A 23124-nucleotide genomic window follows, 5' to 3' on the forward strand; every position below is an offset into this window, starting at 1 on the left:
TTGGCCAGCGTAAGGAGGCTTTGTGTGTTTTACCCAATAGATTCAAATGTGCGTGGTGATCACGCATCTAACATTGTTTGGGTTACTTTGTTTGTTGGATGGACAGAATTTAGACAGTTCATTTCCTGATGACACCAAACTGATTGATGAAAGGCAGTAGTTCTAGTGAAAGATGGCAGTGTTTACGTGGGATTTCGATACTTTATCGAGGAGAGAATAAACTTTGGTTTAACCATTGTATGACTGGATATAGAAAATAAAACAAATTATTCGTAATATCATTGTGTAATATGTTTTTCATATGTACATTCGACAATCAATATAAATATATAATATAATCATTTATATAATAAAACGATAACGTATTATGAATTTCATCTACAAACCAAATACGCAAACATCTATATACTCAATAAAATAATGTACGTCAACCATAGTTTCAATCATATTACAAATCGTGATATAATATTCCACCATTGGTAATACACTGAGACTACAATTGAACGAAAACTATGTGCATTTTCAAATTTGACTAAAATGCTTTTCTATTCGAATAAGCCAATCGTGTGTTCGATATAGCGGAACTATAATTTTTTGCATGCAAGTCGGAGAAATATTTTTCCACAGATCCAATATTCTTTCAAATGTGCAAAGATCACTCTCATATGAGTGGGCTTTTCAGAGGATTATACGTTAATGTGTAATTTAATTCCGTGATACTTATATCTCTAAAGTTCAAGCGGACTATTTATATGTTGAAGCTATTGACCACAGAATTTAGATAACTTGAAAGGTTACTGGTTTGAATATTCAATTAAATAACACAGTCTCGTCAAGGATGATAAGTTACATTCAGACATTCAAAGATGGATGTTGCTGGATATATTTGATGATTTCCAACATGTGTTGGGAATCGCACGTAAAGAAGGGAGACCTCGTTAATCTTCAACTCGCACAGGATTCGACTTGTGAGGATTGTCGTCCATAGGGAGGCCACAGAACTTTATTCAAATATTGTCGAAGTACCAATTGTTTCGGTGGTAACGCTTGTATTAGTGGAAAATAAAAATCATTTATTACATATTTCAGCGGTACTATAGTCAAAAAAAGGTGATTTTGACATAGAAATAAAGTAATTCTGGGGTTGTTAGGAACTTGATTTCTCAAAATCGTTTTTCATATGGAAGTTTTCAAATGTCAAATCTGAGTTTGAAAACAAATTCCATTCGATTGCACTCATAATATTCCAAAATAAATTTCGCATTACCTCCGCCAATCGAAACTATTTGTTTCTTGATCTGGTAGAAATATTAGTTCATTAACTGAGATAGAGGAAAGGATTCATTTATTGCTGATTTATGGAAAGTCATACGTGAAAATGTGTCTTAAAGAATATTTCCATTCGAAGTATCAAAATTTCAGCCTAATCAAAGTGACCTGAATACACTCAAAGTATTTTTTCTGGAAATTGAAAACTCCCAAAACGCGAAAGATGAGGAGATGTATCAATATCGCTTTGGAAAGTGATCATCTTCACTGATTTTGCCAAGCTAGTGGTATTGTTGATAGTGTAATGCTTAATATCTTTATCATATTTCAATATATATCAGCAGAATAACAACAACTTGAGGTATATTGCAGTTGTGAACTTACTTTTCCATAAATAAATTCATAAGTGCGGAATCACTAACAAAAAAAAAATTACGTATCGTTCGTTGAACCACCTTTGCCATTGTCATATTCTTGAGTTAGTTAGATAGCAACTAATGACAAACTGAAGACATCTTTCCTATTGAAATTGAACAAGATCTGTTATGAGTTAACAACAGCATTCAGAAAACGGAAAGTAGTTGTTTTATGTACCAGGAGCTGTCAGCCATAATATGTGGTCGATACATTCAATATATACAAAAGGATTCAGGCAGTAAAAGTAGTTGATGCAGTGGCTTGAATCATGATTTTATCAGAAATTAATAACACTACTTCAACTCCTCCTAATTTGAGTTCCATGATACGAACAGAGATTAAGTAAAACATTGAACAAACTATGCTGAATGCAGATGAAGTTGAAGAAGAAGCAGAAAAATCAACTTGAGTAGTTTATGGGAAGAAGTTATCTTATTGTTTGCCTGAAATCTCATTATTCACAATAGTTTTTTGGTTAGCATACTGATAATCATCGCCACTCATCCTTGTGAACGACTATGGATATACTCAGTTTCAGTAGGGATGAGGCTCTAGGGTTTCCCTATTCTTTATTAAATTTTTGTTATATTTTTTCTGCTAGAATGTTCAAATTAACATCCAAATAAATGTTTTTGAAGTATGCAGTTTACTAGGATGAAATATCAAAAGAAAAAGTTACAATTTTCAACAGAATCTGTTATTATTGTAATAACGTTTTTACTGACTAGTACACATATTTTATTTCGTTTGGCAAAAAATTGTAGTTCCCAATATAAACCAAAATATTCGACACCGTTGTCGACAATAACATTGCCACTGAACATTTACAGCAAGTTCATCAGCCCGCCCTAATTTATCTTTGTACAATTATCCATTTCGGATAAGTTTCGTTTGGAGTACATGTATTTTTCTCTGGGTTGGCTACTCTGGACAGCTGTCATCAATATTTTTTGTCATATGTACTATCCAATTTGGCATTCTATTGCTCTTTGGAAGTTGTTTCCAGAGAATTCATCTTCCATTTAGTTTTCCTGATTTCTAATTTAATTACCATGACAACTGACACTAATGACAAATACACAGATTAGCCAACTTAGAAACAATACAGGTGCTACAAATGAATTTTCAATCAGATACGGTCCATATACATGAAAGCGAATAAATATACATAACATTGCATCAAATCTACTATTCACAAAGACTCCTCGCACCCGTAAGGCGAATATCACGTCAATCTCGGGGGGGAGAACGGCCGATGCAAGACACCGGCGTTTGGGCTTGGAGGGGCAATCCGCACGATCCCCCCGTGCGTGTACATCCCGTGAAGATTAGTATGCGGGGGCGGTCGACTGGGAGCGGTAACCTGAATCCTCAAGGGGGTGCTAATCGGGTTTAATTGGTGCCCCAACCTCAGTGGCAACGGGGTTTCAATTTTCGCGTTTTCCATCCGCAAATTATCCGCTATTCTCAAGTTCATGGGCGGCGAGTGCTGCAGAGATGTCTGGGGTGGAGAGTCCATCTTCAGGGGGCTCTTTTCCGTGGAGTCCACATCGATGGGGCTCTCGGTGAGTCTCAGATTGACCGCTGCGTAGTTAGAGGTCGCACTGTCCACGTTGATGGGTGACTCGGAGTTTCTGCCCTTCCCGCGGTCGATCCTGAAGTTGGGGGAGAAGTTTGGTGGGGTGTGGGTGCCGCCGAAGCGGAATTGCGCCGGCATGGGACCCGGGGAGTGGGCCCCGAAGCGGAAGGAGGTTATCGGGTTGGGGGAGGTGCGCCCAAAATGCAGAGGACCGGGGAGCTGATCGGGGGGGAATGGGCTCCTAGAGATATGTCAGAGTCGCTGTCGGAGGGCGTGGGGCTCAAAGGTGGCTGTCGACCAGATCCTCCGTGGTGGGCGAGCTGGGCGGCCAGTTGTTGTTGCTGCATCCTGGAACAAGGATTGTAATTAGAAACATCATCAAAGCGGTTTGAGGATATGGAATATTATTTGTTCGAATACTGCAAGAACTGTTTAATGTAGATGTAAAATGTGAGAGAAGGCGAATTGCTGTTTTTCTGGCTCATTGGCATTCATCAAAGCGGATGTGCAGCCGACTCCGTGCGCATTGAATTTTTTGTTTTTCGCAACGAGATGTTGCCAGATCTTGCACTTGGCTATACCGCGTTGATGGAGATAAATAAGTCAGAAAGAACGTCTACGATTTGAATTATTCTTTTGAGTGTTATGTTTGCGAATTCACTGCTTTTTGGATTACATGAAAGAGACTCTTGTCAACATCATTCAGTATTATATGTGAGGAAAACAAGCCGATGATGATCCCCGCCGGAGTGAGAAAGTGTGAGAGAATATTCAACTTTTCCTACAAAAAAACAATGAGGAAAGTCAAAATGAATAGATAAGGTATAGTATATTCCAAAAAAAATCGATATCTAATATTTGCTGATGAGCTGGCAATTGTATCCAGGAGCGAAGTATAATTGATAATAATTGTTGGAAGATTAGAAGAAAAATTAAAAGCAATTAACTATTTACGTCAGAATGACAAAAAAACAAGCTATGTGAAAGTATTCGACAAAATAGACCATTTTGAATCATGAGAATTATTATTGTTATTCAGAGCATCCACCTAATGTCAATTGAAATAGGAATATGGTGCAATTCATCAGTGCACCACAAATCATTGTCAACCACCTTGAAACAAAATAGAAATATACCCCGTCAGCCAAAATAAAAAAGTAATACGGTCAATAGTGTAGTTTACATCTGAGACATGGGTTTTGACAAAAAATTCAACTACTGATTTATAGAAAATACGTTCGAAAAATAAATCAGATACTGTTTTCATTCCTTTAACTCTTTCCAAAAAATCCAGTATCTAGTATTCAAATCCGAGGTTCATTTACCAAAATTCAAAATGGACAATCGAGTTAGAGTTGAATGAATATAAAAAATGTGATTTAATGAAACGTAATTTGTTATCAACAGTTATGTTATTCTTATTGACCTTCTACTTCTCCATCTTTATAAAAAATGTGTGAAACGCTTCCAAAAAAGAGAAAGAAGCAAGTAAATCAAAAATGAACTTTTCACAAAAAAAAATATAAAAATAATTTGAAGAATCAAGAAATTTAAAAAGAGGTTAAAAACCAAGTTACTTCACGACATTTGGTTGTAAGTATCCCCAATCGTCTCCGAAGACGAAATCTTTATTTTTTTAATTTGCTGCTTATTTGTATTTTCTATTTTTTCATTATTTTTCACTCTGAGGTCATTTTCATCTTTTATCTTGATTTTATTGTATTTTCATTTTACGTTTTGTTGCTTACATATAATTGATATTTTCTATAATTAATATTTGTTCTTTCAATAGATTTCGACTCATTAGAATTACTATATTAGACAATGGGAGTCCGACCTAGTAAAACTCAAAAAGAGTGTTCGTATATTCAATGTTTGTATGAAAATAGTTATTTTGAAAGTTTATTTTTTCGTGTAATCCAATGTGTATATGAAAGTAGATGTTTCGAGGGAGTTTCATCTTCCAGTTTGTGTCTGAAACTAACTTCTTTGCATGATCTACACATCTTTTTGAAGTGTTTATTTTAAAATTTATTGTTTTCTCTCTTTCTTCAAAAGACTCCCACATTTTTTTGTATAAAGATAGAGAAGTAGAAGACCAAAACCTTTCTTTATCTGAATTATTCATATTATAAACAATTCTATCATCAATACTGAATATTTCACAGATATATTTTTCCGGCCTGATCCTATGTTCATACGAGTATTATTCGTTCTAAATATTCTAATAAGAGCTAATTTCACAGAAATTCTCTAGGTAATTTTATTTATTGAACAATAGGAAAATTAGTACCGGAAAGCCAACTACGCAAAAATCACTTTCATCTGTCACACTCAATACGAATTTGTGATTTCATTGTCATAACCGCTAAATCCCAAGTCATCATCTCTGACGTGACAAGCAAGCTGTCAAGAAGAAGGGATCGCTAAGCCCGGCCTACGACTTTCTTTAAAACACTGTTGTAGGGCATTATTGAGAATTCCCGTCGGTCTAAAGTAGCCGGCTTATTACCGGGGTGTTTAGGCAATATCCCGCTGAGAGGGGTGGTCTGTTTGTGCTCCCTAGCTAGCCAGCAAATTACCCCTAAATACCATTGTAAAGGTTAAGACATCAACTCCTAACGGAACATAATCTCTTGATGATAATGTAAACGTCGAAAATCTCGGACGACGTTGAGATGTGTCGGAATGCAGACTCTCTTGACTTGAATATCTAACAAAATTCCTTCTTTTCAAACTATACTCTGTTTCCTAATAGTAATAAATGCTCGAACAAGCACAGCTTGTATAGGCCGGTTACATTTCAAGTTTTTCAAGTTTTATTCGAGAATTGCATGTACAAAAAAAAAATATTACAATTTTTTTTTACAAAATGGGGTTAGATTTGCTCTCTGAGTAAAACATACCTAGGCATAAATGCCTGTGTGTGTGTTTTAACCAGGGCTTTTCTAAACAAAAACTATTAGTATTGTACATACATCTATCTTAAAATTATTTAAAATATTGGCGGGCAAAGATTTACAAGATAAAAAAATATAAATAAGGAAGGTAATTAACTCTTATGTAAAGCATAACTTCAAAACACCTGTATATTTAATGTGTGCACGTATTTTTACCAAAATTCTGAAAGATATTCGACGATTTGTAGAGGACAGGGATAGCAGCAAATGCTGCAGCAGCAGTATATTCACTTTCGTTGTGTTTTATAGAAAGTTTCCCTGTTTTTCAGGATATGGTTCTTTATTTCAGTTTTAAAATTTCTTAGTTTGTCAATTTTTTTTAAATGTACTGGTATTTCATTGTAAAATTTTGGACCGAAAAATAGAAACGTTCTCTGGCTTATAGCATTTCTAAATGTATGTATTGCTAATTCTTCATTACTAGTTTGTCTGGTTGGTTGGACAGATCTGCTTCGAAGTGATTATTTAGTTGTGTGAACTCGAATTATACATTGATGAACATACAAAAGACTGATTGGTAAGATTTTTGTCTCTTCATATAGTAATTTTGTGGAATACTGTTTCTTTTTTCTGGATATGATTTTTATGATGGAATTTTGTATGACATGTAGAGGACGTAAGTTGTTAACGAAGGCTCCTCCCCATATTATAATACTGTATCTTAGAACGGATTCTACTAGGGAAGTATAAAGCATTAGTATTTTTTTTAATTTAAACAAGAACCGCATCAACCACAGAGGGTTATTAGCGGGGTACATTACAAGTTATAATATACACACATATATAGATATATACACACATATATACGAACTTCATATTTGATTGTACACATCAATTTTTTTTATGAATTGTATGATTTTCTCCACATTGTTATTCAAAGTAAGTTTTATGTTCTCGCTGTCTCGCTGATGTTCATTAGTTTTCGTTCTTCATTGTAGTAGGGGCAGAGACAAACGATGTGTTCCACTGTCAACGGTGTATTGTAAAATTCACATAATTTGGGAGTTTGTTTCTTGAACAAATGTTCATGTGTTATTCTGGTGTGACCAATCCTCAAACGAGTAGTTGTGATTTGATCTCTTCTGGTTAAGTATGAGTAGTTCTGTTTGATCAATTCCGGATTCACTTTGAATAATTTATTTGCGGTTTGCTTAGCATTAGTAGGTTTTTGCGTGAGATGCTATCTCTTAAAGTGTAAGTGCAGTAATGCTGGGCAGGAACATGTATTTGTGTCCGTGCAAGTTGTTTTGTGAAGGTTTATAAAATAATCTGTAGTGGGTTGTGTATTAATCGTAGGTGTAAAAAGTATGAATTTAGTTTTATCAGGTTCACCTTGTTTTTGTATCTCAAACAGGGCAGAAATGAAGATTTTATGATCGTATCTGCTTTCAAATATAAAATATCAGTATCTTTCAATCATTCGATAATCTTATTTTCTGTCTTTTTCTAATCGAAATCAATGATATGTGTCTGAAAATGTAGATACCTTGTTAGAAATTAATTGACGCCAGTTTAAGAGTTAGGAGTCTATATCTCACACACAGTTTGTTTTATTTAAATTTAAAGAATGGAAGCGCTTTATAAAATACCCTATAGTTACTTGTAATGCAATGTTTGGAACCTTTGGTGTAGTAAAAGAAGGAGTAGTAAAAGCAGTAGGAAAAGAATGAACGAAATCTCGACTTCTAGAAACGATGAAAACCAAGGTTAATATATCTCAGTTCCATACGACTCTTTCTTCAAATTTTTCCATGCAGAAATTCGCCATTATTGGGCTACGTGAACTCCATTAACTTGTTCATAAAAGGTTTTTTTCCATTCTAAAGAAGAAGAAAATTAACATCGTTTTCAAACCAACTGAGAAAATATCTGAGATCAGCAAGAGACAGCAGAAATTCACTCAAATCGGCTTGAGTTTACAGGATTCCATGTAACTGTGGTAAAGTCTATATTGATCACACGAAAAGAATCATTTGTATCGTCGAAGTAACTGGTATTGTGCATACTCAAAGTGTCGGCGCCCTCAAAAGCCAAAAAAAACCAATACAAAGAGATAAAGCCGCTGCGAACTAGTCCACGTGGACCTAAGAATTGGCGGTTCGTACTGGATGTTTTTTACTAACCGAGTTTTATGATTGGCTAAAGTTAAATTTTGAAGTCATGTTACGGTGACGAATAGAATGCGAGTCGTCGTGTTGTCAATGTTCAGTTCAGGAACTGATCGCGAATTCAGTGTTGAAATTCGATATTGGTGCAGTTATAATTACTTAAAATTTTTGGTTATCTGTTTGAAATGTGGCGTCCTTGGACAAGTACTAATAGTAATAACGAGTGTGATAACAACGCAGACTTTTTCCAGTGTAGTGATTCCAATAGCGATGGTGAACAATGCGAAAAAGAGATACCAGTGAATAAGATTCGGATACATTTGAATATTGAAACACAGAGAAAAACTGTATATAAGAATCTACGTCTCAAGTTTGGTTTCGAAGGAAAGAAACTGTTACAAGCAACATCAGATTTGATCGAAATTCCTTTTCCAACTGTACGTAAAATTGTCAAAAACAAACCTTATGAACGCAAGACGCGATGTGATACTGGATCATCAAAACCTTTAGATGTTCATCTAATAAAGTCATTGAAAAAAACAATAAAACAATATACGACTGTTACAAAAGCAATGAGATTCCTACAACTGAATTCATAAGGAAGAAATTGAATACTTTCGGCCATAACGTGAACTAAATATAGACAAGAACAACGGCAAATTTTCTATTCGGACGAATCTTGGTAGGATACTCACGACACAGTTACGAAAGGGTGGACTTATGGTTCGAGAATGTGTACGCCTAACATACCTGCAAACAAAGGCTCGTGCATTGCGGGGAATGTAAAGGATGGGTTCCGTATTCTTTGAAATTATGTGGAAAAAACTTGAGGACTGCAAATGTTGACAATCATAAGAACATGGAAGCTAATATTTTTGAGGAATCGTTTGAAAACACATCGATCCCAAATTTGGATGCGAATAGTGTAATAGTTCTTGACAACGCTTCCTATCATTCGCGACAGCTCATCAGAGTACCTATAGCCTATAGTTAGTTACCATTTCTTCATTACTTGAAACTTCAACCTTGGTAAATGTTCAGTGAAGACGACCCCGTATACGGAAACGAATCTCAATCGTTGAGGTTTCCCTTAACTTCGTAGAACTCATTTTCTACCGCATCTTTCTGTAAGCGTGTCTCTATCAAAACCCATACACCCGAATTGAGTTGATTAGATATTGAAATGAACGCCTGGGGGTGTGAAACGAGACCTGGCTAATGCTAATTGAGTTTGTTTACAGAATAGACTGTTAACATCGACTGCTGCGCCATCAAAGACCGTCCGTTATACCGAAGGTATATTGCAATTATTCCGCTTCGACGAGACAATGCTCGTTCTTGATATACAGTTCTGGTTTCGGCTATATTACGCAACACATGACTTGTTTCTAATGGGCTCATTATTTTCTCCTTTTTGGCTTATATTGTCTTCGCAACTTGATACAGCAGACGTTATTGTATAATGGATCCGGCGAAATTGAGTTCGACTTCGATACTTAATCAATGTGGGATGAGACGACCATTCAAGTAAATCCTGCTGATCTATTGTTTTGCATATATTCTTAATTAGCCACTAGTAGATTCGACAAACAACTTCGAATAGCTTGTTCGCTTGACGACCTGTGGAAATTCATATTAAATATACAGTGTGACCCATTTTTAATGGAAACACCCCCATAAAATTTGAAGTTGTAAATCGATTTTAATATATTTTTTTTATGTCAAGTACTAAAAGGTCTACCTTGGGACAAAATTTGTAATGTTTATAAAAGTTTCAGGGCATACTACGATATTTTTTCTTAGTCGAAAATCGGGATTTTTTATTACCAATTTTTTTATTGAAAAAAATCACTACGCCACTGGATTCAGAGTGCCTCTAAATAGGTGTGACCAAAATTTCATGAAAAAATATTCATACCCAACAAAATTTTACAAGAAGTTAGAGACGACCCGGATTTGCCTCATGTCGGACGAACCAAATTGTGGCAAGTTTTAAAAGAATTAAATTTCCGGTGGGAGAAATCAGACCGAAAATCACTTTTGATTGACCGGGAAGAGATAATATGTTGGAGAAGAAGGTATCTAAGATCTATACGAAAATTTCGGGCTGAAGGAAGGCCAATTTACTATCAGGACGAAACGAGGGTAAACGCAGGTCATACTCTCACAAAAATTTGGACAGATAAAAATATATCAAGCTCCAGGCAAGCCTTTATGGAAGGTTGGTCTACTGGTATTTCCCCACCCTCTGGTAAAGGCAGTAGATTAATAGTTTCTCACATTGGCAGTGAAAAAGGATTTGCTAAGCATGGTTTGTTGGAATTTGAATCCAAAAGCACAAAAGACTATCACGAGGAGATGACAGCTGATGTTTTCGAAGAGTATTTTGAGCAGATGATTGAACATATACCACCAAACTCAATTATAGTATTAGATAATACACCTTATCATTCACGACTAGTTGAAAAACTTCCAACGACTGCGTGGAAGAAACAGGATATCATTGATTGGCTGCGGAATACCCTGCCTTACGAAGATGGAATGGTTAAAGCAGAACTTTTAAAAATTGCCCGGCAACACAAATCTGAGTTCAAGAAATACGTAGTTGACAAAATGGCGGAAAGACGAAACATCACAGTCCTTAGACTTCCACCCTACCACTGCGAATTAAATCCAATTGAACTCATTTGGGCACAAATGAAAAGCTATGTGGCTAGAAAAAATACGTCATATAAAAGACAAGCTGTACGTGAATTGTTATATGAGTCTTCACAACATATTACAGAACAAAATTGGCGAGATGCAGTAAGACATGCAATAGAAGAAGAACAAAAAATGTGGGATCTTGACAATATAATTGATGCGACTGTAGAGACACAACCGCTAATTATTAACCTGCAAGACGACTCGGATTCCGAAGATGATCCTATTTATTTTGAATTTGAATAGTTTTGTAAGTAATCGTAGTTTATATCATTTAAAAATAGGTATTAATTAAATAAATGTATCTTTTACAAATTGCAAGTAACTTATTATTTTTGAATAAAATAAAGAATTTTTTTTTAAATAAAAATACAGTTTACAGTACCTACAGTTTAAGAATATTAATATATTTATTTATTTAAAGTAACTAATGTTTTAATCATATACTCTACGACACTGGTCACTCATTTCCACTCAAAATACCTACATAATCGGATTAAAAGTTTTATAGCTGCATTGTATTTCTTCAGATACAAGGTGGGTTAATCGAAAACATCTTAAACTGCCAATTTTAGTTTGGTTTTTGTTATTATATCATATAAGCTGTCCTCTCTGTATTTCAGTTCTCTAATGAGGGTCAAACTTGCAGTGAGCTATCAACAAATTATGAACGGACTATAAGTGAATGAAAATTTTTTTCCAATATGAAAATGTCTTCAATTGTTTTTTAAACTTTCTGTGATTGGGAATATCTTGAATTTTTCCTGGAAGGTGGTTGAAAGCCATTATCCCGGCATATCTTGGCAATTTTTTGTATTTCGTAAGATTACATTTTCTAACATGCATTTCATGGTTTTGTTCAGTGGGGTATTCGTGTATTTCGTGAGATCCAGTGAAATATGACAAATTTGAGTGGATATAAGGCAGTAATTTATAAAGATAGATACCAAATACCATCAGAATTTTATTTTAAAAAAAATACTTCTCTACATGATTCGTTGTGTTTTAGATCGAAGATTAATCTCACAAATCTTTTTTGGATAACAAAAACTCTTACTTCTTCCACTGATTTTCCCCAAACCGTTATGTTCATACACAGAGTTGAATATACGAGAGAGTAATACAAATCTAGCAAATACCCTTTATTGAAATTATTTTTCAAAGTTGCAAATGCAAAGAACGTTTTACTGAGTTGTTTATAGAGGAATTCTATGTGTTTTTTGAAGTTAAGTTTGCTGTCTAGTTGTATTCTTAAAAAGTGTAAGAGGTGAGGTTGAGATATGCCGACATCCCCAGCAACTTCCCTATTAGTGAGTCGCCAATTCTCCATAAAAATTTCCTTCAATTTCTCAGCATTTTCATTGGTTGTTGATGTGCTGGGGCTTTCAGTGGGAGCGCCGTCATTGACATCCTTTCGACTTTCTGTGAAAAGCTTGTACCACTTGTAGACATTTTTGTGAATCAGAGTACAATCACCGTATACCACTGTCAACTCTTCAAGTGGTTTTGAACACTCAATTCTATTTTTCACACGAAAATATGTTTGAGAAGAGTATACCAACATAAAAAACCACTAATCGAGCCTGGCCAGCCTGTTAAATTTGAACATTCACCTCATATTTTGAACAGACCTCGTAATCTCTGGAGAAAGAAATTAGAAATCGGCAATTTCAGAAGTTGGGCCGTGTCAAAAAAAAATCGGACAATAAAAATTTGAATATTTCATCACGCTCGGCCAGAGAAATAGAGAAATGGCATAATCAACTATCCAGCAATACATTAAGTCATACCACCGGGCTAGCCCGTAGGTACATTTAGTATTCAAATTAAGAGATGGTATCAGATGACTGGAGTCCCGCCCTAATTGCTCTCCATCGATGCGATACCCTTTGTACAGCGGTATGGGATATGGAAACAAACGCAACACATCCATTATGGAATATGGCAGCTTTTGTTCGCGTTTTCCATCTACCCCGCCCTTTGAAATGATACTGGCCCCAGATAATAGTGCTGGTACTACTCCGTATAATAATACCTAGTGAGGTGTATCTTGGACCCATATCGCGCAATTCTAAAGAGGAGGCCGTGATGCTGATACGGAATTGAAATACATACCATCTGATTAGGGCCGATTTCGCTTGATGAAAAAGAGCTGATTACTGTCATTTCAGAATTTAGTTCCACTTTTTCTATGGGCTTTCGATAAGATTGTTATTGTGTTCTGTTGTCGTTGCAATTGGTGTAGTTTTCGAGGGGTGAAATAAATCATTGAAATTAGTTCATCAAGTCGTTCAAACAAGTCGACAAAACAAACAGAACAATTGCAAATTATTTAATGTCATACCAGATTCATTTATTTATAAATATACACGGGCAAGCCCAATTTAAATAAAAGTATTACAGTACTATACGTATATTAGTGGATGTAATGTAATGGGTTGAATGTCAATAATGAGATTTATAGTTTCAAAATAGTAAGATAACATCCCAACTAGCAATTTCGTATTTTATAATAGCTGCGGAAACGTATCGGAGAAACAAATTATAAAACTATAGTTCTCCCAGAAATGTTTTCAATGTGTTTATAAAACTGCTATAAATAGGAAATTGGCACCGTTTTATAAAACATTATAGTTATTATCAATATTTTGTAAGGCCTTTTAAAAACACTAGAAAATAGTTTCATAAACATTTTGGCAGTTACTACAAAATTTGTCTAACACTCTTAAAAAGTAGTTTTGTAAAGACTTTCCTTACTGCACTTTTGCAACATATTTAAGCGGTACTTATAAAATAATCAGAAGACAGTTTTATAAGAGTATCTTAGTAATTCCAAGTAGGCGTTATAAAATATAATACAGCCGAAAACGATAACAATGAAATAAAAAAGTGTTAAAAATGTTTTTTTGAAGACGCAAGAAGTAATTTTGTATTGGACACTAGGAAAATATAATTGATATGTCACCAGCTGAAAACTAACAAACAGAAAGGTTGAAGCATTTTGAAATTTCACTTTTGCACTCGTAAAACTGCTAAAGACATTGTTTGTGTTTCGAAGATTGATATTTTTACTGCAAATGAAATTTTATTGACAAATATATAGCCTATTATTAGCAAAATTTATGCGCGCCACTCATTTATAAATCTTTTCGGTAAAATTATTGATTATACAAAAATTCACTCTGTCGACGTATTAATTTTCTAGTCACAAACTCAACTCACTAATATAATGTTATAATATTTATGTACTTTTCAGCTGTAGATATCACTAGATGTGCGGTATTTCATATTTTGAACTCATCTAATTTCAGTAGTCCCGATTGCTATCATTTAAAATGGCGTCGTTCTATAAAACAAATTGGTATCAGTAGCAAGCATTTCAACGTATTTTAGCTACTATGTCGCCCCTATAAAACTGTTAAGAAACACTTAGTTCTGGGAGTGATGGTATTGCGGCAGAGTCGGACTACTTTTAAAGCTGTAGGTTACTACAAAAGTGCTTATATGAATAAAGGATTTCTCACATACAGTTTGGATAAATATTATCTGTCGGGATGTTTTGGCTAAAGAGTTTCTTTCATCGATTATAAAGGCTAATCGACGGGTTTTAACCACTATAATAACCTTTTCCTGTTTTTCGCAAAAAAAAATTTAAGCACTAGGTTAGGTGGGATAGTGGGATAGTTTCAAGTGTTTTTTTTAGTATTTCCAATGTACAGGACGACTCGAAGCTTCCAGAAAGTTTTTTTATGGAACACCAAGTCATTTCTTCGTCTATTTGAAGCACTTCGAACTGAATCTAAAACTATTATATACCCCCAAATAAATGTTCAAAAGGGCCGCCATTGAGTTATTATTTATTTTTATTTATATATTCGAGATACAAACAGAAAAATCCACTACAGTATCCACACAATGGAATTATTATCAAATTGAAAGTATAACATATATATATATATATATATATATATATATATATATATATATATATATATATATATATATATATATATTATATACACACACATAACTAAACTTTTGAAGAATTTTTCAAAGTTGTGATTAGGAATCGATGTCAGCTGGTTGTTCTTAAATGCTGCATTTTATTCTTGGTGGCAGCAAATATATATTAGCAAAAGTAATTTGATTTTGTAACAGTTATATTAGTTTTTTTGAATTGTAGTTAATATACCATACTATAAAATAGTTGGGAAATTATCATTGAAGTAACAATATGGTAATGGAATTAAAATAGTATCTGAAAGCATTCCAATAAAATAATTTCACTAAAGCTACAGGAAACAGTTGTAAAATAAGCTTGAAATAGTTTTATAATTATCATAAAAATCTTGCAGAAAAGTGTTACAAAACTGCTACATAACAATTTACTTTTTTAGGAAAATAAGTTTTTTAAGTTAGTTGCAAAAACGTTTCTGTGATAATTTCCTGACTATTTTATAATGGTTTTCTAATTTTATTTCAAAAACGTTTCTATGACAGATTTGTAAAACACTTTTATTGCCTACAACTGTATTGTGTTCACCAATCATCTAATATAATCAATTATCATTTTGGAAGTAATTATAAAATACTAATAAAATAAAACTGTTGCAACACCATGGAATTTTAAAACAACTTTGCTTGTTGGGATATATATCTATCAGGAAAAATGCACAACGACGATGGTATGAGAATAAAATGATCAACCCTGACACTCTTCAAGAAATTATCTAGGAATAGTTGAAAGTTGAAAAAGAAATAGTTGAAAAGTTCAAAATTATAACATCTGAGATTTCAAAATGATTGAAGTGAATTGAAACTCTTTAAAACTCCGATGAGTGAATTGAATAGAAGTCGTTTGAACTGTAAGAAATGATATTGACAAAGACAATGTCTTTGGAGATCCTTTTGAAGCACATTATCAGAGTAGTGTCTTTTGGTGTTATAACTATGAGAAGTCAGGAAATATATATATGTTTTTGAAAACATAACTCATTTATAAATAGAGATAGTACATTTCATCTATAAATGTCCCTACATGAATGTCTGAAATTAATATTCAGGATTATGCGCATAGCAGGTCGCTAGTATAAATATAAAATGCGTTCACAAATAAAATGCATATATATTCGTTTTCCACTTGATAAAAATGCAGATTCAGTAATTTTTTGGGTTATATAATTGTAATCGGGTTATATAATTGCAATTTTCCTATAGGAATCTTCAATTTTATCTGAAAGATCTTACGAATTGATTTGAACACCCATATATTTGAAGAAATTTCCATATTTCAGTATATTACTACCCAACGAAACCATGTCAAGGCATGGGGAAGTACGTGAATAACACAGTTAGTGAAGCTACCACGAAATTGAATTGTCTAAAACTGAGGCCTAGTTTACATACGAGATTCCTCCCCTCTGGCATGTTCTAACAACATTAAAACTCTATCAAGATAATCATTTCCTCGATTCACAGTTTGCTCCAATATGTATTAAAACGTGTATTTGCATATTAGGCCAGTCAACTATGAATTATCGTACTTCAAGTATGCATTTCGGTTGAAAGAGGTGTATTTCTAGGAGAGATTGATTTTTGGAAAGGAAGGATTTGGTTTCCTACTTCTAAGGAAGTAACTTTCATATGAACATTGAATTACACGAGAAAAAAAAATCAGAATAATCAGTTTTGTATGTACACGTAAGTGTACTAATAAATTGATGGATGTAGCCGTGGTAGATCGTCATGAAAAATTAGAACTAAACCTTTCAATGGTTTACACCACTTGTATTTGTATTTAACGATACTGCAATTTCGTCCTAAAGCGACATTTTCAAAGGAATACAATAAACTGAAATAATCAACAATGTACACCCCATATACACCACTGTATGTAATAATTGACTGTCCTTAATTACTTTAATACCTGAATGTTGTTTACCTGTGACAATGTGGGTACGTAAATCTGAAAACCGGCAAGTAGACCAGGTCAATTTGTTCATTTATAGGTTACATTCGCAATGCTTATGTTTATGGGTTTCCAAGGATTCCAAATAATTGAGTTTCAAACCCTTGCTTGCATAGTGTAAAATTTCCGTTTCGTTTAGATTTGGGAACTTGCAGTTGCTTTCCAAGGAATAGTTTGAGAACGTCGAATTATTTTTACCAACGACAGCATGTCGTTTCGAAAAAGTTCGGCCACATTAACCTATATAAACCCTCCGGATACTTAAGATTATAAACTACAGATTTCTCCATCTTGCCCACTTCATCTTCCTCTGGAAAATCCCGCAATTGTCTTTGTTCTCTCACCAAAATATGACAAAGTACAAATTTCTTGATTTCTGATAGTTTGATCTGGGGGTACATTAATCTGTGTGTAAATTTGAAGCTTCGTTTTTTGACTAACTTCTGGATTGTGCCTGCGTTGAATTCAATGCTTTTGTAGACAACAATTGAAAAAAATGAAACTGGGGATGTATGTTTTATAATGGTATTCGAAATTCGACGATGTAGACGTTTGTAGCAGCGCCAAATATCTGCAGATACGATTAGGGAAAAAAAGATATATGCTTTCCTTGTAGACTATATACAGTGTGTCAATTTTAAAACCTACAATGGGCTATATCTCACGAACAAAAGCTGATATCAAAAAATGCTTGAAACCGGTTCTAGGATAGTAAGGGGGAACTAAAGTGACATGAACCCCCTAGGCCCCACCCATCAAAACACAAAAAGTTTAAATGCAAACCCCTACTTGTGATACATCATTGAAAAGACTATGAAAATACAATCCAATGGTATGAATAATAATTGTACAGGGTGAAGGAATAATTGTTCATTTTTTTCATCAAACCTAATGTTTTTTCTACACAGTTTCTACAAAGTCAATGAAAACTAGGATTTTTTTTATATTCATTGTAGTTCATACACAATAAGGATACAATTACATGAAATTTCATAGCTACCGAGGGTAATGCTAAACTAAACTTTTTTTTCCATAAACTACAGTTTAATTTATGAAATTAATATGGATCTTCATTAAGTAACGGCCGAATCAATCATAAAGCTAAAATAAACATTTCGTCAACAATTATTCAATTAAAGTCATAACAGCTGAAATACTGGCAAAAATAGTTTCCTTAAAAGCAGGCGATGATGCATATCTAAAAAATAAGTCATTCGTTGAAAGTGCAACGTAACCCTGACTGTCAAAAACCTCACTGAAAAGAACTTCAAATGTGGCCTTCATTGTTATTTCATATAAACCGGATTATAAGAGTAGATGTTATCATTCTCTTATAAACTGACAAGATGACAATGCAGTCTGTGGTGAGGCCGGGGTTGAGAAAAACAAACTAGGATCGCTGGCGCCAAACTTCCGCCAGTGCTGCCAACATATGTGAAATGTCACTGCAGCACCGGAGTAGGTAAAATAAAACTGCCCCTCATTGAATTACTAAACACACAAAAATATGTTCTTTTCTATTATTTAAATAAACACACTCTTAAAGCGTTCTCAAATAAGTTTGAGAAAGTTCAAGGGTTCCCTTTCGTGCAAATATTTTAGTAGAATGTTGAAGCTTTGTAATGCTATACTTGACCTAGACACGTCAAAACATCAGTTTGTGTGAACAGATGCTTTTTCGGGAGAGCACATTTCTCTACGTTTTGTATCAAATACGACAAATGAAATTATTACTACTTCGAATCAATACAGGGTGATACAACTGACAAAGGCGATGAGTTCATATAGCTGTATTGTCTTTTTTTTGGAACAATTGTGATTGTTCTTTTAATTGACTGAATCCAAGTTTCTAAAAATGAAAAACTGTTCTGGCTTTCTCTCCACCAACAATCATTAACAACTGAGACCTAAAACTGACTAATAAATCTATACAATCAATATTTATGAAATTGAATGAATAAAATGTGAGTAGCAAATCAAATAGATAGAAAGATTCAAAAGGAAGTGTATTTAATAATAGTGATAATAATAATCGTCTTTATTATTTTCAAATGGATATGTAGGTACAAAAAAGGAACATATAATAAACTGTATTAATGAGTTTTAACATGCTTTATTGAAATTATTTTAGTGTCAGTGCTATTCTGTTCAGTTAACTAGTTTAGTGATCCAATAATGCTTCTGAAAAAGAGGTTTGTTTGGGTAACAGGATCATTTTTTTCTTTAAAAAAACAAATGTATTCTTGCCGACGTTTTCAATTCAATTGAATTCTTCTTCAGGGCTCTGTAACAATGAATTTTCATGAATATACCTTCCACAAAACTTATTTCAATTTCACAAGAAATAATGAGTTATCATTTAAATTACTCACCGAAAAGTAGTTTATTCGTGTTGATGATAATACTATTTTAAAAATCATCAGACTTATTAGATACGTATTTGAAAAATGAAAATAAAAAACACATTGCAAACAACAAATTTTCGAGACAACACCAACACAAAACGACATGAAACAAAAGAATGGCTTTATCTCTGATTTTGATAAGGTGGTGTCTGTTTTTTAATCAATGGCAGAAAGAAAAAGAATGAGAAAAGTGTAAATAATTCAGGTATTTTACGTATCAAATTAAAATATGCGGTATTAAGGCCATCGATATATCTTCCAGTGTTAACACTATCGCATTTGAGGATATGTATCATTTCGCTCAAAAGTCTTTTTGATAAGTATGGTTGAACTTCTAAAATAGTTGGATGATCAAAATCAAAAATGTGTCCATAATCTTTTTCATGTTCAACGAGAGCTGTGGGATTTTTCATATTCAGTTTCTGTGTTCTGAAACTCTTGTTTCAAGACACCGTCCGGTTTGACCAACATATCATTTGTAACAGCTTCCACAGTTCAATTTGTACACAATATTGGATTGTATTTCTCGTGGTGTTTCAGTGTTTTGTTTCGAGGAAAAATGTTTTCCAACTGTATTTTCATTTGAAAAAGTCACTTTTATTTCTTCGGTATTGAGAAGCATTCCAAGTTTAACAGATAAATTTTCTACAAAAGGAATTTTTTGATATTTGGGTTTCACCCCTGTCTTTTGGGAGGAGAATCTTCTTTCTTCAATTATTTTTCTAATAAGGGCTCTAAGAAAATTATTTTTTACTAGGTAATTCTATGTTTCGAAAAATAATTTGAAAATCTCTCAGAGAAAGTTGGTTTATGATACCAGTCTACCTTTAAAATTCGGTTTTCATCTTTGATTATTTTAGTATCTAGAAATTCTAACTCCATTTCTGGAGTAAATTTTAGTTTTGGATGAAAACTATGAAAAATGTCTGATATTTCATTCTGAATCACTGCATTACCAGAATCAGTATTCAGTAAGAATTGTTCTTTAAATTGAAACTCGGTATTCTCCTGAAACTGCAACCAACTTGCCGAAATGTTGGATTTCCTACAAATTTCCAATTATAATCATGTTGTATCTACATACGCATTGAGCCGGTAATTATAATTAGTGTGGTAATGAGACGTATCACATAATGAAAATCAAATGGAAAGTAAATCGTGTTATAACGTCAAAGGCGGAAAAAGTTTTTAGTAATTAGTTTGATTTCAATCAGAGAAAAAATGAGAAGATACGAATACGATCCTTGAAATTTGATTCTGTGGTAAAAAACATGTTTACCTCAATTTAATGCAGTAATTGATACCGTCAATTCTGACACAAAAAAAATGTTGAGATATTTTGCAATTCCAGAACCAAGGTTTTTCAACATTAAATAATGCAGGGTTCAAAAACCGAGTAGTTTACAAAGACCACGGATTTAAAATACTGGAATTTTTGACTACCGAAATTTAAATTCGAATAAGCTTGTGGAGCCTGATGTTCTTTTTTGCAAAGATGATTACCAAAACAAATCAAACACAATACAGCAATATTTTATTCAAATACTGTGAGAACTTAGGCATACGTTGCGCAGAGGCGATGATACCAATAACCAAAAGCAATCATTAATGACCCTACACCAGATAGCGCTGTTTCAGTCTGCCAAAATGGTCATGAGTGTCATGAACAAAACACTCGATCTCATCTGTCCTTGAAAAGCACAACCGTGTGTGGAAAATGTTGGTGCCGATTCATCTTACGGAGGTATCATTTATGGGATACACAAAAGACTCATCCGCGAATATCAAAGATTACCGAGGTTTTTGAAGGGATCCATCAAAAAGCCAAACTTTGATAATGGTAGATCTGCAATACCAGCCAAAGTCTGAAGACTTTGATTGTTTCATTTAGTTGTCGATCGACATGTTATTTCTTCTTTGGTTGCGCATTCTAACTAAGACCAGAAACCAGAAGGAAGTATCCAATAGAAGTAATTTTGTGATCACTAGCATCATGTGTGTCCATTTCTAATCAAAAAATGGATTCCTCAGTAATCACCACTTTCACGAATTGTAGCCAACAAATAATAAGTGGAGTAGTTCGAAAAGCTGGCTATTGAAGAGGAACACAAGAAGCCCCGAGTCTTGTAGATGACACTTTCATAGTATAGACACATCAACAATGCGAGACTTTCATAACAGTCACGATGTAGCAGAAAGTCTACAATGAAATTGCCTCTTCCGACGCGATAGTGAAAAAAACAACAGGTGGATAACAATGTGCATACCGAAAATAGAACAGTGCTTTAATTACAAGTCCAACCATCACCAATCTACCGAAATAGGCCAACAAAAGCCTTCAAAGGAAGAGAAACTTTCACAAACAGTTCTGCCTCTTAACAATATCATGGGACTGTTTTAAATGATGAGCAGAATTGGATGTAACTACAGTATCCGATTCAGATACATTATATTCAAGTTGTTATTTGTAGAACTTTTTGTGGAAGACCTTGTACTAATTACTTATAACTCAAAAGTTTCGTCATCGTTTCGCCGATTTTAGCATTTTCTCAAATTTCGTTCGTTACATGAAGATACTGACATTGATACTTCGTAACATAACCAAGAATGAAACTTGTTGAAATAAACGAATGACATTTCGTAACTTAACCAACTATGACACTAAATATTCGTGGAGAATCGAAAACTGTTCTTGAAGTTTGACCATTTTCCCGATATCATTGCTATCATAAATTGCATACGTAACATGAAAAGACTGACATTAATACTTCGTAACCTAACCGAGAATGACAATTCGTAACATAAATGAATTACATTCCATAACACAACCGAGAATGACACTGAATCTCCAAGGATAATTCAAAACCGTAATGAAATATAGCACATACATGTTACCACACCTTTTCAGTGAAACTTATTTTTGGAGAACGCTGAATTAATTGCTTTTTAGTTGTGAAAGTTTGATCATGCTCCCGATATTATTATCAGAAATTCCACACGTAACATGAAGAAATTGACATTAATACTTCGTAACCTAAGGGAGAATGACAATTCGTAACATAAACGAATTACATTTCATAACACAACCGAGAATTCTCCAAAACCATAATATATAGCACCTACATGTTACCACACCTTCTCAATTAAACTTATTTTTGGAGAACGCTGAATTAATTGCTTTTTAGTTGTGAAAGTTTGATCATGCTACCAATGTTATTATTATCAGAAATTCCATACGTAACATGAAGAAATTGACGTTAATACTTCGTAACCTAACTGAGAATGACACTTCGTAACATAAACGAATGACATTTCGTAACATAACCGAGAATGACACTAAATCTTCATGGAGAATCTGAAATGGAATACAGTATAAGGTGTTACACCTTTCCAATGATAACTATTTATAGAAAACTCCAAATCAATTGCTTATAGTTCATGAAGTTTGACCATTTTCCCGATATCATTGTTATCATAAATTGCATACGTGAAAATTGCTACACCTCATGAATGAAATATATTTTTTGAAAACCCTGAATTAATTGCCTATAGTTGTGAAAGTTTGATTATGTTCCCGATATCATTGTTATCATAAATTTCATACGTAACATGAAGAGACTGACGTTAATACTTCGTAACCTAACCGAGAATGACACTTCGTAACATAAACGAATGACATTTCGTAACATAACCAAGAATGTCACTAAAATCTTCA

General features: G+C 33.8%; 1 protein-coding gene across 1 annotated transcript in view; it reads right to left on the reverse strand.

The window, feature by feature from the left end:
* Positions 1-276: 276 nt before the first annotated feature.
* Positions 277-23124, reverse strand: part of Six3 (optix) — a 139511-nt gene continuing 116663 nt past the window's right edge. The window contains 2 exon segments of the mRNA XM_074175235.1: positions 277-3483; positions 3486-3613. Of these exon segments, the coding sequence (XP_074031336.1) occupies positions 2912-3483; positions 3486-3613 (700 nt within the window). The 3' untranslated portion in view covers positions 277-2911.

Source organism: Leptinotarsa decemlineata, unplaced genomic scaffold (genome assembly GCF_025532065.1).
Source record: "Leptinotarsa decemlineata unplaced genomic scaffold, Ldec_3_MD MMD2_tig00000882_RagTag_RagTag, whole genome shotgun sequence".
Lineage (NCBI taxonomy): Eukaryota > Metazoa > Arthropoda > Insecta > Coleoptera > Chrysomelidae > Leptinotarsa > Leptinotarsa decemlineata.